We start from the raw sequence: 18,774 nt of genomic DNA, 5'->3' as shown, positions 1-18,774 counted from the left end.
AAAAGAGTGAGCGAAAGTCATAGAATGGGCAGAAATGTGGATACAGACAAAAAGAGATAAAGGTGTTGGGGTCAAACATAAGATGTGGATTCATTCCAAAGGTTCAGTGACAGTGAGCCTCCCTCTCCAGATGCTAGAGGCTCTTCTACAGCCTGTTCTAAGATGTCTCACTTGGAGGAAGAACTGTGTCCCTGAATGGTCTGGCATGGTTCTGTTTGGCCTCACGTCAGATGTCTCTGAAATGCATTTCTTGTACTCTCACTGCCTCTCTTTTTATCTCTCTCTTTTTATCTCTCTCTCTCTCTCTCTCTCTCTCTCTCTCTCTCCCCCTCCCTCCCTCCCTCCCTTTCTCAATCTCTCTCTCTCTTGGTGTCTGTCTCCCCCTCTGCCCATATGTCTGACCAGAACTCAAGGTCTCACCCACCCAAGCCAATCCACCGCTGAAAGGGGACTGAACCAAACTGCCAAATCTCCCAGAACATGTCCTCCAGCTGCTGCTGGGCTCTGATCTAGGGGACAAAGAGGCCCCACATACCTTCCCACAGCCTACACTAATGGTTGATTCCACATTTTGGAGGACCTCCCAATGTGCACCTCTCTCAGTTTCTCAAACCGTAGCAGACTCCATCATGGGATACCCAACAAGAAGAATCCCTATTGGACACAAAGACTCTCTACTGTTTTGAAGTGGTGTCCATTGTATTCCCAGTAACTGATATATTTGAGCCCCCTGGCACAGATCTGTGCAATGGCACAGATCACATCATCTCTTTAGAGTAAACAATCATTTCCCAGAATACTTTAGGTGTTTGTCTAGTGTTGGAGATGACATAACCTTCTTGGAAAGGCTTACTATCCATAATATTTACTATTTTGCTCTACGTTAATGTAGATAAGTATGTGTAGAGAGCATGTTGTTAACTCATCGCAATGATTTCTCTCACCAAAAATCTCTCTTTGTTTCGGTCTTCTTTTATCAACGCAAAACTTATGTCGTCTGAAGTTTTCATAGAATGAGTATTCCCTATGTATACCCATATTTATGTTAGATGTTACACATACCAACTTATGATTTTTTATTTATTGAGAGGTACCAGAACACAGATATTTAAATCATAGATGAGATGAAAAGTTAAGCTCATGGAGACACTCAAATGTCTTGAGAAATCGCATCTTTCCTTTTATTAATGGAACCACGATGTAACAATACACTATTTGGGGCTGGTATTGAATCAACAGTAGAGTAACATTTCTGTGTAAGACATCTTAATGTGTTAATATTGGCTTAACGCTGCTGTACTGTATAGTCCTGATTTAACTTAACTCACAGCTTCAAACTGCCACACAGATACAGTATTGTTATAGAAAGCTGTAAACCAAAGTGAACCTGTAAGTAACATTGTGTTCGTAAGATGTAGCATGAAGAGATAAACACATGCCAATTCACTTTCACTTCTTTTAAATATTGTCGGAGTGAGATTTTGCAGGAAGGGTTGTTGTAAAGACAATGTCTGGCAACCTATTCCCTTTATAGTGCACTACTTTTGAGCAGGGACCAAAGGGCTCCATAGTAAAGTAGTGCACTATGTCAGGAATAGGGTGCTTTTTGGGAGACAGTAGATATTAGCCTGCTTGGTGTTGTTCAGAACATTTCAGTAGATACCGTAGCACCCGAATGCATCCAACTGGACCTGTTAACCGGTGCTTTATTGATATACATGTACGTGTGGTAATTGTTAACATAGTAATGAATTCCTTCTCAAGCTTATGTAGTGGCAGAAAAGTCTCCACATCTTGTGCTTTTGACCTGCTAGATTCTATCATCATAACCATGGGCACCATTCTTTTTCTATTATAACAGAGGTGAATCTCCCTACTCATGATAAACCCTCAAGTGATATGTACATATGAAACAGAAATTAGTATGACATTTTTTTTTGCAGGAGTTTAATAATAAGGAGTATAATAGGAGTATAATATTAAGATAAGAAGTCACTAACTGACTTGTTGCTAAATAAAATGTGTAAAGGTTTGTCTGTGAGGAGGAATCATTTGAAGTATAAAGTCATTCACATGTTCCCTTCTGTGATTGTGATTAAATGAATGTAGCCTACATCACACCATGGTTATAGTGTTGTAAATACAGTCCTCAACCTGTGGCACTTAAGAGGTCAAATCAAATGTGCTACCATTGTTTATGCTATGTATGTATCACAATAAGCTAGATGGGATCATGCTGTTCCCAATAAACCACATCTTTCCTGCAGTATGAGTTTGCAGTCTGTGATGTGTGTTTTCGGCATGCGGTTTGGTATCGTTTTGGGTGGTGATCTACAGCATGTGAACCAATGTTCTGCTCAAAAGACAATCATTCATATTTAAGATTGGGTTGTGTTATATTGTGTTTATGGAAAAATAATGGACACCAATATTGATCTGAAATATGTCATCCACCCTGTCTGTGTACTACTACATCGAGAGAATGTCAGAGAGGGGGATTGGGAGGGAAAAAGAGAGAGAGGGAGGGAAAGAGAGAGAGAGAGACCTTTATGAGAAGTGTGATCATAGTGCTTTTCCTCATCTGTGTGGCTGTGTGCTGCTGTCTAGTCAGTCCATACGGGTGGCTGGCTTGACATGGCTGTATGAGATACGCAGCCTCCTATTCTAATGAGCTCTGCAGAGGAACAGCAGCTGCACCCCACAAGACATCAAAGCCCCCCCCTGAAACGCAGAGTTTCTCAGCCCTCGCCCTCTCCGACTGCAGATAAATGCAACGTGTAAAAACCAAATGCCCCGAGGTCTGGTTTTTACACCCTCTTTCCTCCTCATTCATATCAGACTTGTCTTCAAAGGCCAGGGATGTGTGCTGCTTCACAGAATTAGTGAAAGGCATGATGCAGTAAAACTAATGCTAGAGAGAGAGAGAGAGAGAAAGAGAGAGGGAATAGGAGGGAGAGAGAATGAGAGATATGCCTGAGGAGAGGAACAGAGTGAAGTTCATTTGAGTTTGAGCCCCTCTCAATCCCTTCTCTCCATGCATATAAAATACATGACAAGCTTCGAAGAAGGAGAATTTTAAATCCCCCTTACACTTTCAAGGGAACGTCCAGTGTGTGTTTGTGTGTGTGTGTGTGTGTGTGTGAGAGAGATAAGCAGTCAGATCAGACAGAGGCCAGCAAGCCAATAAGCCCTCCTGCTTTAAGGCTACAAGGTGTTGGGAGATTTTATCCTCACTGCTGATCCAAGACCAGTATCAAGAAAAATACTAGTTTTTACCTTTGTAGTAGATCCAGATCCATTGAGATTACAGTGCCATTCCTACCCCACATCAAGACTGACAGCCTCCTGCTTGTTTATCTTGCCTGTGAATATATGGAATATATCATGTCTATAAATAAATATTATTTTGTCGGTGAATTTGGAGCAGAATATCTGGTGTCATATGAGTGCTATGAAATGACATTCTACTAACCTTCACAGTCTGTCTATATATATCATACAATCACATGGTGGTTAATGACAAATACCGCTTGTATTAGACTGTCACCTTGTGGCTGGTGTTCAGAAATCCTTGGAATGGTCTCAGGAAGGTCAATAGCGTTTTCTGAGGAACTCTCCCCTTTACTTGGAAGCTGATGTCGAACAGCTTTGGAGGGAGATGTTTGTTGGTATGTGTGTGGCTTGATGACATTTCATTTCCTTTAAATATTCTAATTATAGAAGCAACTCCCTAATGTGTAAACAATTTCAATGTCATAGGAGCACTCCAATAGTTTCTAGCATGGAACTTCAAAAGAGGAGAGGGAGAAACTTCTGAGCCTCAGACTAAATTTACTTAACCTGCTATCTAAATTCGAGTACTCTCAGGACTCCACGTGACGGTCAATCTTCGAATAGCTGCGGATATGCCTGCAGTGCAGCTCTTAACCACTAGTAGGTGGCAGTGTTCAGACATCCATGTCGCTATAATGATTATCATCAAAAGCCTTTTAGCCATGTCTGTGAAATAAGGTCTATTAGATGAGTGTATTCAAATGTGTTACACTGTATGAAGGTCAATAATTAATTTGCATGGCGGTCATAAAAAGATTACATCAATTACATTTTTATTTAACTAGACAAGTCAGTTACGAACAAATTTGTATTTACAATGACCGCCTAGGAACAGTGGGTTAACTGCCTTGTTCAGGGGCAGAACGACAGATTTTTACCTTGTCAGCTCAGGGATTCAAGCTAGCAAATGTTTCGGTTACTGGCCTAACGCTCTAACCTCTAGGCTACCTGCCGCATTCAGGATCATCATAATAAGCAAATTGATTTACCCAAACACTTTTAATTTGGATTGCAAAACAGTTAAATATGGTGGTGCAAATCTACAGTCCAAAATAAAATTCAATAAAAACATTACATAAAAATACATTCAGTGTCATCGTTTATTTTTCTGCATGCAGAAAAATAGAAAAGTAAAGAATAACATTCATAACTTATAGTGTCGTGTCTCATGCTTGCACATGTACTGTACATCTTGTTCTGAATAGAAATGATCTTTATTTATATTGGCTTATATTGCCACAACATATTTACAAAAATAATATTAAAACTGCAGTTATTTTAACATGATTTCTTTAAAGTTACATAAAAATAAAGCTTTCTCTGGCACTTTTCCTGAAAACGTTCTTATTTACAGTGAAACAATAGAGATGAGTTGTCAGAGTTGTATTTCTCTGGCCACAGCACAGGAGCCTGGTCAAGAGCAGTTCAGAATCCACCATTTTGCATTATAGATGTTATAGGTGGAAGTGATCCATGGCTCAAGTTCATAAAGCGGGCAAAATAAATGGCTCTCAATCTCAACCCAAGGGTTATCAAGAATGAATACAAAATACATATATATCCAAAAATAAAGCCTTTTTCCTGTTCTGTCTCTCTTCACAGCATGTTACTCATATACAAACAAAACCCCTCCAACCATAACAAGATAAAGCATGAACACCTGCAATTTCTCCTTCAGGTTAAATGAGAACACATTTTTGACAAGATCTTGCTTGTTCTTCAAGAACACTTCGTTTTGATGTATTATGGTTAGAGAATGGCGTTCGCTTCCATGGTCAGGGGCGGGGCAAGCAAAAGGCACTGTGACTAAGGATTGGACAAAGAGACTGCATATAGCCCCTAAAAGGGGTGTGGACAACAACTCATTATAGCAACATGTGGCTTATCATAGAACATGCTATAATATAGCCACTTTTGATACTAAAATGAAGAATGCAATTATATCTTCTAAATGGTCTGTGTTCGACAGCATAGAATATAGACCGACGTTATTTACTCAACCATCACTTTTAGTGGTCCAGTACGATCCAGCTCCACCGATACAAACAGGTTATTATTTCCCGTGGGAAACTTAGACACATGCTTGTGTGTATCATCAAGTAAGATGCCTTGGCCATATCTGTCAATCTACTTGTTCATTGAAGGTTTGAAACTATCCAGAGTGACTAGGCACTGTTAACACGACAGAGCAGCATGATACTAAAACAAACACCAAAACGTATATAGCCCTCATATACATAGACAACCACAGTCTCCAGACTGGCTCAGCCCCACAGTGAATCAAGTCCAGTTCCATCTAGACAGAGAGATACTGATCCTCCAGTATTAAAGCCATTTACCTCCCAGTAGCAGTCCAATCCAGTCCAGCCCTTTGGTTTCAAAGTCTAGTGCATCAATATGAAGGGCTCTGGACCACATGTCTAGAACCATAGACGTAAAGGTAACTGTCAAAATAAAGGAAACGCCAATATATGAATAGGGCATTGGGCCACCACGAGCCGCCAGAATAGCTTCAATGCACCTTGGCATAATTTTACAAGTGTCTGGAATTATATAGAAGGGATTATTCCAAGAGAAATTCCATAATTTGGTGTTTTGTTAATGGTTGTGGAAAACACTATCTCAGACGCCACTCCAGAATCTCCCATAAGTGTTCAATTGGGTTGACATCTGGTGACTGGAGACACACACCCACTTTAAACTCCCTGTGCTCCTTTGAGCATTTCAAAGTCACTGAGATCTCTTATTTTAGCCATGGTAAGACAATAATGGGCAACTGTGCATTTTTATACATGACCCTAAGCATGATGGGATGTCAACTGCTTAATTAACTCAGGAACCACACCTGTGTAGAAGCACCTGCTTTCAATATACTTTGTATCCCTAATTTACTCAAGTGTTTCCTTTATTTTGGCAGCTACCTGTTCTATATTTTAGGACAGCCTTTGTGATTCCAGCAGCAGTAGACCCCCCTCTCACTCCAGGAGGCCCTCCTCTCTGCAGGCATCTAAGCGAGGGAAGAATAGACATGTGAGGTAAGGACACAAGAATACATTCCACTAGCCTGGTCCCAGATCTGTTTGTGCTGGCATTATAATGACCATAGGTGTTGGCTATAGTGACAGATCTAGGACTAGGTCCAACATAACAATAGTACCGTAAATTGCGGACTATAAGCCGCCACTTTTTTCCCAGGCTTTGAACCTCGCGGCTTAAACAATGACGCGGCTAATATATGGATTTTTCCCGCTTTCAATTTTTTTTCTCTCCAAAAAACACATTCTGTGACGTGCTCAGTTTTTTGGCGGCATGAAGCTTTCATTAGACCAAGGAAATTGCCGAACGGGTTAAGGTCAAACAACTTTTTTGTTGTTTTACTGTTTAGATTAAATCGAGCGCTCTCAAACTTCCCATCATTCTGATTACGGTAGTCATTTTGTCACCCTCATCATGGCAAAGACACGGAGAAATGCATATGATGCAGCTTTCAAGTTGAAGGCGATTGATCTGGCTGTTGGAAAAGGAAATAGAGCTGCTGCACGGGAGCTTGGTCTTAATGAGTCGATGATAAGACGTTGGAAACAGCAGCGTGAGGAATTGACTTATTTTTTGTTACAAGCCGTGTTTCGTTAAAGCCTATTTATTTTTGTTACAAGCCGTGTTTCGTTAAAGCCTATTTATTTTTGTTACAAGCCGTGTTTCGTTAAAGCCTGTGTAAAGTTCATTTGCTTCCATGTACCAGTAGGCACCTGCGGCTTATAGACATGTGCGGCTTATTTATGTTCAAAATAATATTTATTTTAAAATTCAGTGGGTGCGGCTTATATTCAGGTGCGCTTAATAGTCCGGAAATTACGGTAGGCTTATTTGCATCTGGGAGATAGTTGTGCAAGATGCTTCATGTTTCTTTCACGCTCACATCTGAGCTGATGAGTCTGCTCAATGCAGTTTTCAAATCTGGGATCTGATGCACCAGCAAATTCAAAATGCAATTTCTAAATGCATTATGATTGCACCAGCAAAGGCATTTCCTTCCAAAAAACAAACATGCAAACTCGTTATCTTCAATTATTCTACACTCTTTATCTTACATCATTCTTCTTCATTATTCAAAACTATAAGCAGATCGACAAAATACCAAGACAACAAAGACAGGCTACCAAGCATATGGTAGTAAGACATTGACATGAACATTCTATTAGAATCTGAGGGTAGCACGAGAGGACAGGACACGGTCCTGAGTCAGGACACAGGACACAGACACACAGCCAAGCCCACACCAAACTGTCACGAGCTGGCATACAGGATGGCTCAAAGGCACAGGCAGCCTGGCATCAAGCCCATGCCATCCGCATGTGGGTGCCAACCAGCAAATGCCTGAGTGTGTGTTTGTGTCCTACCTGTGTGAGGAGGGCGAGGCAGGGCAGGACAGGGCAGGGTGGGGAGGGAGCTCAGGGTCCAAGAGTAGTATTAGGAGGGGGTTAGGAATGCTGAGCGTCTATACCTGCTGGGCTGAGCACCAGGGCCTGCAGGATGTCAGACAGGGAGATGATGCCCTCGATGGCCGAACGCTCATCCACCACTACCAACCGGTGGACCTGACACACACATATATAGGGACACACGTACAAAGGGACACACACACAGTTGAAAGAGAAAAGGAGAGGAATTGTTTAATTCACTACTACTGTAAGTCGCTCTGGATAAGAGCGTCTGCTAAATGAGTAAAATGTAAAATGTAAAAATGTTTATTTAAAAAATATATATTTTACCTTTAACTATGCAAGTCGGTTAAGAACAAATTCTTATTTACAATGACGGTCTACCCCGACCAAACCCGGACGACGCTGGGACAATTGTGCGCCGCCCTCAATCACGGCCGGATGTGATACAGAGGGACAGTGAGCATTTTGTGTCTGTGTTGAGTTTACGTGTTATTGTTGTGTTGTTAGTGTGTGGAATTCATGTGTGTATGTATGTGTTTGAACTCACCTCTGCTTTGACAATTTTGTCCACGATGGTCTCCAGTGTATCCAGTTTGTGGCATTGCATGACCCCCTCAAAGTACTGGCAGCGATGCCTCAGAGCCTGGGTCACTGTGATATCCAAGTTATTATACGTCTTCTCTGCTGCCAGGTTCTATACACAGAATACACAGACACTCATGGCTCTTTAAAGGAAAACATTCACACAATATATTTTTGAGGGGGAAGTAACAGGATTACCAAGCTGTATTTCGAAAATCATAACTTACTATGACATCAAATTTGGAGTAAATATCCACCACTTTCCCTGTGAGGAGATTGAAACATGATAAAGCAAGACGGCACCAGTGAGGAGTGAGGAGATTGAAGAGATTGAAACATGACCAGAGTTGAACTGAATCTCAATCAGTCAAATGTACCTGTAAAGTATATTTTAACAACAGTTGTCACAAAGTATTTTACAGTAACACGTACCAGATACGTCCACAACAGGCAGGGCAGACACCCTCCTCTCTACAAAGATCTGCAGGGCCTTGATGATGGGCGTGTCAGGATGGATGAAGGCTATGTTCTTGTAGGTGCCGATGCCCAGCTCTCCCAGGGTCTGCTTCATAAAGGCCGGCTTGGGCATCTCACGCACCTGGAACACATACGTTCAAATATAACACTGGAACACAAGAGAGGATCCCTTTCTATCTGATCTGATTTCTTCAACTCCACTAGAGGGAAGCAGTCTAGTGAAAACACTTCGTATTGTTTTATGATAGTGTGTTTTAATATTCTTCCTCTAAGGGCCTAGTGTGTATAATATTCCAATGTAACGTCAGGTTTTTAGTCATGGGGCTCAATTTTAACAAACCTAAACGCAATGGTCAATCTAAGCTCTGGTGGTAGTGGGTGGGTCCGAAATATCTTTGCCATTTTCACAACCACAATTATTGGCGCAGTTGCTGGCGTTGGCACGAAAGCCTGGGTTTCAATGAATAAACAAGTTGTGGGTGTGTCTAGGCTTGGCTGTTCGCTGGCAAATCCGAGCATGCTCCATGGCTAAATATGTGGTTGTTTAAAGTATTTTTTTGTGTTGCCTTGGAATCAACTCCAATTCCAATGTTAGTCCGTTATAGTTTGTTAAACAGCTTACAGAAACACATGAACAACATGTAGACCTATCCCATCTATTCTAAATATGTTAACTTGAACCTGTTTGCAGTCCACATTGTTCTAAGTAATTGCATGGCTTCAATGTGGAAATATATACATATATCATTCACACTGATATAGGGGCTAGGCCTACTGTAAATTGCCTAATGGCGGAGGATGGACATGCCAAATGTAGTCAATAAGCAATATTAAATTAATTATTGATAAGGCCTAAAAAGAGAGTGAATAATTCAAATCAAATTCTAAACAAAATGAAACAACTTGTTTTAAATAGGCTATGTCTAAATACACTTACAGATGCCATAACTGGAGGGTTTTATGCACATCCAAGATTTTCAACAGTTCATTTTCTATTTAACCTTTATTTAACCAGGAAAAGCCCATTGAGACCCAGAGTCTCTTTTTCAAGGGAGACCTGGCCAAGAAGGCAGCAACAATCAATACATTATATAATTAAAACATACAACAATACAATACAACATGATCCAGCCTAAAAAAAGTATTTATCCTCCTCCGTAACAGAGTCTCCCATCAATTTTTTCAATTCATTCAGTGGCACTAACATATCTAGATGAAGCATGGATTGTAGACTATTCCATGCCACTGGTGCACAAGTAGCTGGACAAAGATCCAATATAAAGATAAAAGGGAGAATGTCCACTCGTCTTTATACTGCTTATAATATTTTATATATACTGAACAAAAATATAAAAACGCGACATGCAACAATTTCAAAGATTTTACTGAGTTACAGTTCATATAAAGGAAATCAGTCAATTGAAATAAATTGATTAGGCCTTAATCTATGGAATACACATGACTGTGAATACAAATATGCATCTGTTGGTCACAGATACCTTAAAAAAAGGAATGGGCGTGGATCAGAAAACCAGTCAGTTTCTGGTGTGACCACCATTTGCCTCATGCAGTGTGACACATCTCCTTTGCATGGAGTTGATCAGGCTGTTGATTGTGGCCTGTGGAATGTTGTCCCACTCCGCTTCAATGGTTGCTGAATATTGGCGGGAACTGGAACACGCTGTCGTGCATGTCGATCCAGAGCATGCTGAATGGGTGACATGTCTGGTGAGTATGCAGGCTATGGAAGAACGTAGACATTTTCAGTTTCCAGGAATTGTGTACAGATCCTTGCGACATGGGGCCATGCATTATAATGCTGAAACATGAGATGATGGCAGGGGATGAATGGCACGACAATGGGCCTCAGGATGTCACCATGGTAACTCTGTGCATTCACATTGCCAATTGTAAAATGCAATTGTGTTCATTGTACGTAGCTTATGACTGCCCATACCATAACACCACTGCTACCATGGGGCACTCTGTTCACAACGTTGACATCAGCATTCCGCTCGCACACGACACCATACACATGATCTGCGGTTGTGAGGCCAGTTGGACGTACAGCCAAATTCTCTAAAACAAGGTTGTAGGCAGCTTATGGTAGAGAAATGAACATTCAATTGTCTGGCAATAGCTCTGGTGGACATTCCTGCAGTCAGTATGCCAATTGCCAGTATCCTCAAAACTTGAGAAATCTGTGGCATTGTGTTGTGTGACAAATCTGCACATTTTAGGGGCCTTTTATTGTCCCCAGCACAAGGTGCACCTGTGTAATGATCATGCTGTTTAATCAGCTTCTTGATATGCTCACTGTTTTGCTCCTTTCAAAATGTATATATTGAATAAAGCTTTGGTGATTAAGATTTATTTCCAAGCAGTCTCATGACGACCCAAACACTTCTTGACTAGCCTACTTGATCACATTGGGCAGGACAAAAAGAAAACAGACTTCATTGACTGGAGGGGAGGCTCTGATTGGTTTTTAATCAAATAAAACGAAATGGGGAAAAAACATTGCGGTTTCATGTTTCTAAATACGAAGTATACAGTCACTAAATCACATCGTGTTCCATGCGCCTATGGGCAGTGTGCATCACGGCTGGACAGGCTGTGTTTCCACTGTCAAAATTCATACCATAACTAACTGTGTTACCGCTAAAACCAGCTTTTAGTTGGTCTTAAATATCCCTATCAGTGCTGCCTGAAATTATGTTTTTAAGGAAACGCCTCAAATATTTCCCCCCCTGCCATCTGGGCAGAAGTGTGCTGCTGTTAGGTAAATTGCCGAACCTGGCGTTAGGGCTGGGAAATGCCAGTGCACCAGTTTGTGCATGACAAAATTACAAACTAACGTGCGTTTGACACTAGCAACGCCTTAACGCCAGTCGAAAATAGAGCCCATGGTTTTAGACTTACAAAGAGCTGTAGGAACTTGAGGATCCTCTTGTGTGTGAGGATGTAAAGTGGGTTCCCCGTCACGGGGTCGATGACAGGCAGCCGGTGGATCTTGTTTTTAATCAGGGAATACACTGCATCAAATATGCTGCAAAGACAGACATAAAGCGCAAATGAAAAGACAATTCTGGTATTTTCATCACATCCATGTATGTTCAAGACAGATACACTCTTACCTGTATAATAACCATTGTTATGTTATGAGAGCGTACCTTGATTCAGGTGATATGTTCACTAAAGGCTTGAATGTCTCTTGCAAATATACTTCTGTGGAGAGACAAAACAATGTGAGTTAAATGTTCTGTACATGTCATTTAATGTCATCATTTAAACCAAAGCTTGTTACATACCTCTCCATGTCTCAAGCTTATGATCTTCCAACTCATATATTTGCACCTATAAACAATAAAACTATATTGACATCTAAAGAATAAACTACAGAAATCCAACACAGGATTTTCATGGTGAACAAATATTTTGCTAAAATCGGTTCGTCCACTCAAACTTACCAACGGTGACTTGTAGTATCTGTGTAGTATGATGATGAAGTCCGTGATTGTCAACATTCCTGAAATGAGAAATGTATGCCTATAGATAATAGAATGACTAACAGTTGTCATAGAGCCGTCATAAAGCATTAGGTTGCCAACTGACCTCTAGCCAACAAACCATGCTCCACTGGCCATGGCTATTACAAGTCATCTCAACAAATCAGCTTTTTTTTAAAGAAAAGTGACCAATGTTGTATTTATTCTGGAGATAATTGTTATCTACCAGCATGTACAGTTGAAGTCGGAAGTTTACATACACTTAGGTTGGAGTCATTTAGGTTGGAGTCATGATAGGCTAATTGACACAAATTTCTTGTTGACAAACTATAGTTTTGGCAAGTCGGTTAGGACATCTACTTTGTGCATGACACAAGTAATTTTTCCAATAATTGTTAACAGACAGAAATTCACTGTATCACAATTCCTGTGGGTCAGAAGTTTACATACACTAAGTTGACTGTGCCTTCAAACAGCTTGGAAAATTCCAGAAAATGAGGTCATGGCTTTAGAAGCCTCTGATAGGCTAATTGACATCATTTGAGTCAATTGGAGGTGTACGTGTGGATGTATTTCAAGGCCTACCTTCAAACTCAGTGCATCTTTGCTTGACATCATGGGAACATGAAAAGAAATCAGCCAAGACCTCAGAAAATGTTTTGTAGACCTCCACAAGTCTGGTTCATCCTTGGTGAGCAATTTCCAAATGCCTGAAGGTACCACGTTCATCTGTACAAACAGTAGTACGCAAGTACAAACACCATGGGACCACGTAGCCATCATACCACTCAGGAAGGAGACTCGTTCTGTCTCCTAGAGATGAACGTACTTTGGTGCGAAAAGTGCAAATCAATCCCAGAACAACAGCAAAGGACCTTGTGAAGATGCTGGAGGAAACAGGTACAAAAGTATTTATATCCACAGTAAAAAGAGTCCTATATCGACATAACCTGAAAGGCCACTCAGCAAGGAAGAAGCCACTGCTCCAAAAAACTGCCATAAAAGCCAGACTACGGTTTGCAACTGCACATGGGGCCAAAGATCGTACTTTTTGGAGAAATGTCCTCTGGTCTGATGAAAGAAAAATAGAACTGTTTGGCCCTAATGACCATCGTTATGTTTGGAGGAAAAATGGGGAGGCTTGCAAGCTGAAGAACACCATCACAACCGTGAAGCATGGGGGTGGCAGCATCATGTTGTCGGGGTGCTTTGCTGCAGGAGGGACTGGTGCACTTCACAAAATGGATGGCATCATGAGGCAGGAAAATTATGTGGATTTATTGAAGCAACATCTCAAGACATCAGTCAGGAAGTTAAACTTGGTCGCAAATGGGTCTTCCAAATGGACAACGACCCCAAGCATACTTTCAAAGTTGTGGCAAAATGGCTTAAGGACAACAAAGTCAAGGTATTGGAGTGTTCATCACAAAGCCCTGACTTAAATCCCATAGAAAATGCGTGGGCAGAACTGAAAAAGCGTGTGCGAGCAAGGAGGCCTACAAACCTGACTCAGTTACACCAGCTCTGTCAAGAGGAATGGGCCAAAATTCACCCAACTTATTGTGGGAAGCTTGTGGAAGGCTACCCGAAACATTTGGCCCAAGTTAAACAATTTAAACGCAATGCTACCAAATACTAATTGAGTGTATGTAAACTTCTAACACACTGGGAATGTGATGAAAGATATAAAAGCTGAAATAAATCATTCTGTCTACTATTATTCTGACATTTCACATTCTTAAAAAAAAGTTGTTATCCTAACTGACCGAAGACAGGGAATTCCTACTTGGATTAAATGTCAGGAATTGTGAAAAACTGAGTTTAAATGTATTTGGCTAAGGTGTATGTAAACTTCCGACTTCAACTGTACGTATGTACAACAAAATGTGGAATAGTTTAAGAATGCATTCATTGGTGGATATAGGTGTTTTGCATTTCATGTGAATGTATGTCATACTACACGAAGAGTGTGTCTTACCCACAAAACACTGCCTCTCTGAATCCCATAGTGGGGCAGCACGCACCCCGTTGGCCACTAAGGCAAAGAATGCCTTCTTCACCTGTGAAAAAGCATCATGATCCGAGAACAAAAAAATATATTGATGGTATTCCACATCTTGTAAAATGTTTAGTGTAAATCCTAAATAATACAATAAAGCGTTCTGGTTCGATGGGTTTCATATAAGAAAACTGAAATCATAAGGTTAATGGATTTGGTGGCTGAGCTCCGAAACATCAGTGTTTCTGTACTTCCTTATGATTACTGTTTAACCTTTTATGAGTCAATACTAATGCTCTCCTCATGGAACATTAACCATGCAACTTTCAATGCCTTCAGACCAAGGATGCACTTCAATACCCATAAGAATGTTCCTCAGTGGACACACCCTGTTAGATAAACAGATACTGTCAAACTTAGGTCAAAGTTAGTTAGTGCTTCTCAAAGTTATGTATACATCACCTTGTGAGCAGGGCTTACCTGTAGGCCAGTGTCGAACACGACCAGCTTGGAGCTGGTGGGAACGATGTCATAGCAGCAGTGGGACTTCATAAAGCGCATGTAAATATCCCTTTCTGGTTCAGCAGCTGGAAAGATGGGTAGAAAAAGATATATTCACACTGTGTATACAGTACATCAAATAATTTCGCTAGTCATCATAGTGTATGCACTGAACCAATGAGGTCACGTCTTGGGCTGGGGGGAATTCCTTATTCTAACAAAGTGCACCCATGGGTTGAGATTGATTCCACTGCATGAGGCTTTGCGCTTTCCATAGCAGCAGGAATATGTTTGGGGATGGGAGTGCTTTTCACCAACGGGTGCACACTACAGACATATTGGTCAACTAATACAGACGAGTAAAGGCCCAGTGCACTACTTTTGCGAGTTATCTTTTTTGGGGGCGGGGTTCAGCACCCCTACTTCGCTGCTATGCCGCTATCATCAGGCAATAATTGGGTTATGATCAAAACAAATCCTGCATAATAGGCCTTAAATATGATTTATTTTATGATATGTAGCCACAGGCGTTAAATAGCTTGCAACTGGTCCCATATGGCTCAGTTGGTAGAGCATGGGCTTGCAACGCCAGTGGGTCGATTCCCATGAGGGACCAGTAGGAAAAGGTATTAAAAGATATGCACTCACTACTTTAAGTCATCCAGAGCTTCTGCTAAATGACTAAAATAGATTTTTGTTTAAAAGTAACTAATATTCACATTACAATTCACACCAGCACTTTACAAAGAAGAACAATCGGTACCATTGAGCCTGGTCTTGAACTATATCCAAATAAATTGCAAAAACGTCAAATAAAAGGCTATAGGCAACACCATCAAATAAAATCAAAATGTAGGTAATTAATGCAGTACAATGCACTTACTTACCAACACCATCATCGTTTAGTTCAAGTTTCTCCAGCATGCCTTCGAATAAACCGTAGAAATTCTGTAAGAATAAGAGGCAGAGGGAGTCAAGAACGCGCTCCAAATCTGACACACCAATATCAGACCAGTCGCGCGCTGCAGGCGCACAACAGCTCGCCTTTTGCCAAAGTGTGGACGAAAATAACAATGTAGATTCAATAACTGCTGGCACGTTCCACCATGACAAAATCATACATCTTGAGAGACTGACAGACTAAAATGTCCTTACGCAAAACCAACAAAAATAAAAGCAAGCCCCGTCTGACACGCACAATACGCACCGCGCGCAACTCATTCAAGTGCCCTTGTCCAAGTTTCTACTGTATGTGGGCAATTGATATCGGGAGCTCTGCCTGCCAGTAACTTTAATGGCACATTATTATTAGACTACACGCCCCTTAAATGTAGTAGTGGAACATTCCTAAATCTATTTTGCTGCAGTCAATAAAGCCGTTGCCTACAGTAGGATCATACTACTGACTAAAACAGAGGAGTAAGCAACACGTCCGGATAAATAAACAGAGGAGTGTGCAACACGTCCGGATAAATAAACAAAAGAACACAATACTAATTTAAAAAGCAGTGTATCGTCTCAAGTAGATGTTTTTCTGCGCATTGTGTGTATTGTGAACGACAAGGGAAATCGTTCAGGTTTCATTTATTATTATGATCACGCTCTAGAGACACACCCTCCATGCAGAACGACCAAGGCTCTTCACCATATTAGGAAATCCCTTATGTTGCCTAGCAGCGAGAAGCCAAGGATTCCTTGTCCTTTTCTATGCCCATAACTGTTTTGCAGGACATTAAAATGCAACAATTTCCACAACACATAATTATTTACATTGACAATTATTTACAATAATAATGGCAAGGGATGAATGAGATGAAGTAGGCTACTGCACAATGACTAAGACATGGTGCAGAGGTTGTGTACTGCAGCAAAATGATCCAATAACAAAATAAGTCGGTGTGCAATTAATTTGCCTCTTTCCCTATGCTACAAAGCACTTCATCATCATGGCACGTTCTATGAGCCGAATCATATTGTGCTCTTTGTAGCATATGAGGATTCAAAACCATCTTTTTGTATTAGTAGTCTCCCCTAGCCCCTTGATTAGACCCTACCAGTGCACTGACAACCCACTGCAGTAGAAGAAACCGCCCTGATAGCTCACGCCCGGGATGCCTAACCAACCCCCCAGTCACCCTATACCTCATGGTGACGCAGCAATTCTCCAGCCAAAACCACTACTGCACTGTCATAAATCTAGCCTGTCTAACCCTGCATCAACATGAATCCCATCCCACTCTACTGCTGCTGCACTGCCACAGGGAAGGGAACGTGCTGTATGTAAACATGGGGCTGTAAATCTGAGATGGATGGCTGTTTCATTAAAACGCTTCCAGATTGGATTTGGCAGAGACGTTCCTTTGATTAGGGTAAGAGCCTGGTGTGTGTGGATGGAAATAAATAAAAGAGAGAGAGACCGGGACAGAGAGCAAAAGAGTGCGAGAGAGAGACTTATGGCTGTAATCATGTTGCCTTGGGTGTAATAAGCAACAAAAAAAACAAGGATGGTGATGAAATATTGACTTACACTGTCAGGGTAGATAGAATTCTATAGCTCAAATAAACAGACACACACAGTTACTTGAATTTATTAGTTTTAACAAGATACCACATCAATCAAATCAAGGTCTCTGTCCAACAGGAGAGGGGAACATAAGACATATCAGTTCAAACACTGACTGTCTGAACATCTTGGTTAGACTAGTATTGAACTCTGCTGAGCTGAACGTTAGAGCAGAACAAACAGTCTTTGCTGAAACAATCACTTCATTCCAGTCCTTTCTATATTTTACCACTGTATAGGTCTAGGAGACTCACAGAAAACCACATCAGCTTTCCCCCTTAAACCACATTTCTTTGGCAACCCTGAAATATTGCTTCAATACAGTAAATTATCACTGCCACTAACAAACACAGTAACCCAGCGGTTGGTGTAGTAGGTAGTACGAGGTATTACTCACTGGCTGTGAGGTAGCTTGGGGCAGTGGGAAAGCGTAGGGTATCGGAGAGGAGGACGACATGGGGGACTTGGCAGAGGACGGCAGGCTGAGGCGCTGTCCGGTGTCTGGTGGGGGTGATGAGAGGGAGCATTCCAGGCACTCTGGGGCACTCTGGTGGACCTCCTGGGGGAACAGCATGTGCAGGCTGGGGGTGCTGGGTGGGGTGGGGGAAGACGAGAGGCCGGAGACTGTGGAGGAAAGACAAGGACCAGAGAACAATTAACAGTTAGCACTGATCCACACAGGCCTGTCATGTATGCATAGTTTCCCTAGAAATCTCCTGTAGAGCGGTTGCTATGTTCACAGGTGATCTCAACTCAATTTCTATTGTGTCATTGACTGTACGTTTGTTTGTTCCATGTGTAACTGTGTTGTTGTTTGTGTCGCATTGCTTTGCTTTATCTTGGCCAGGTCGCAGTTGTAAATGAGAACTTGTTCTCAACTGGCCTACCTGGTTAAATAAAGGTGAAACTAAAATAAATACAAATTGTGGCCTTTCTAATTGGGATATTCCATTGCAATAGAGTATGTGCTTGTCACATAATACTGTAATAGTGGAGTGGGTCCACAATAGATTCAGCTTTTCAGAAGAATATTGATTTCAATATCATGAAGTATCCTCATGTATCATTAGCAGAGCATGGTTAAGCGCTGCCAGGGCCTGGAAACCTGCCAAGAAAATATCAACCCGTCCTGTCCCTAAAGCACAGCAGTCAACTGAAATCAGTGAATCATATCCACAGTGCAGTGTAAGCAAAGCTTGTGAGTCTTATGACAATACAGTAGACTCATTTGGATGTACCGTATGTAGGTTGTCAGGAACAGGTTGGACAAGCACAAAGTATCAGAGAACATCTTCAAATACCTCAAAAATAAATCCCAAACCTGGTTCAGATTTCAAACAAATCAATCAAATGAATGTGTAGAAA

General features: G+C 41.3%; 1 protein-coding gene across 6 annotated transcripts in view; it reads right to left on the bottom strand.

Annotated features, from left to right (window-relative positions):
- Positions 1–4,415: 4,415 nt before the first annotated feature.
- LOC115157105 (5'-AMP-activated protein kinase subunit gamma-2) overlaps positions 4,416–18,774 on the bottom strand; it is a 39,117-nt gene continuing 24,758 nt past the window's right edge. For 3 of the 6 annotated variants that reach the window (XM_029705041.1, XM_029705042.1, XM_029705043.1), the window contains 13 exons: positions 17,807–18,033; positions 15,734–15,794; positions 14,826–14,932; positions 14,325–14,406; positions 12,308–12,366; positions 12,149–12,194; positions 12,011–12,065; positions 11,760–11,886; positions 8,793–8,958; positions 8,588–8,625; positions 8,326–8,472; positions 7,838–7,931; positions 4,416–6,340 (listed from right to left, as the gene is read on the bottom strand). In XM_029705041.1, the coding sequence (XP_029560901.1) occupies positions 6,309–6,340; positions 7,838–7,931; positions 8,326–8,472; positions 8,588–8,625; positions 8,793–8,958; positions 11,760–11,886; positions 12,011–12,065; positions 12,149–12,194; positions 12,308–12,366; positions 14,325–14,406; positions 14,826–14,932; positions 15,734–15,794; positions 17,807–18,033 (1,241 nt within the window). In that variant the 3' untranslated portion in view covers positions 4,416–6,308. Of the gene's footprint in view, positions 6,341–7,733; positions 7,932–8,325; positions 8,473–8,587; positions 8,626–8,792; positions 8,959–11,759; positions 11,887–12,010; positions 12,066–12,148; positions 12,195–12,307; positions 12,367–14,324; positions 14,407–14,825; positions 14,933–15,733; positions 15,795–16,053; positions 16,398–17,806; positions 18,034–18,774 lie in introns of those variants that run through there. The other 3 variants (XR_003868388.1, XR_003868389.1, XM_029705044.1) reach the window with 3 other exon arrangements.

The sequence above is a fragment of the Salmo trutta genome, chromosome 21, assembly GCF_901001165.1.
Source record: "Salmo trutta chromosome 21, fSalTru1.1, whole genome shotgun sequence".
Classification (NCBI taxonomy): Eukaryota; Metazoa; Chordata; class Actinopteri; order Salmoniformes; family Salmonidae; genus Salmo; species Salmo trutta.
The sequence above is the reverse complement of the archived record's forward strand: the minus strand, read 5'-3'. Positions and strand labels throughout refer to the sequence as shown.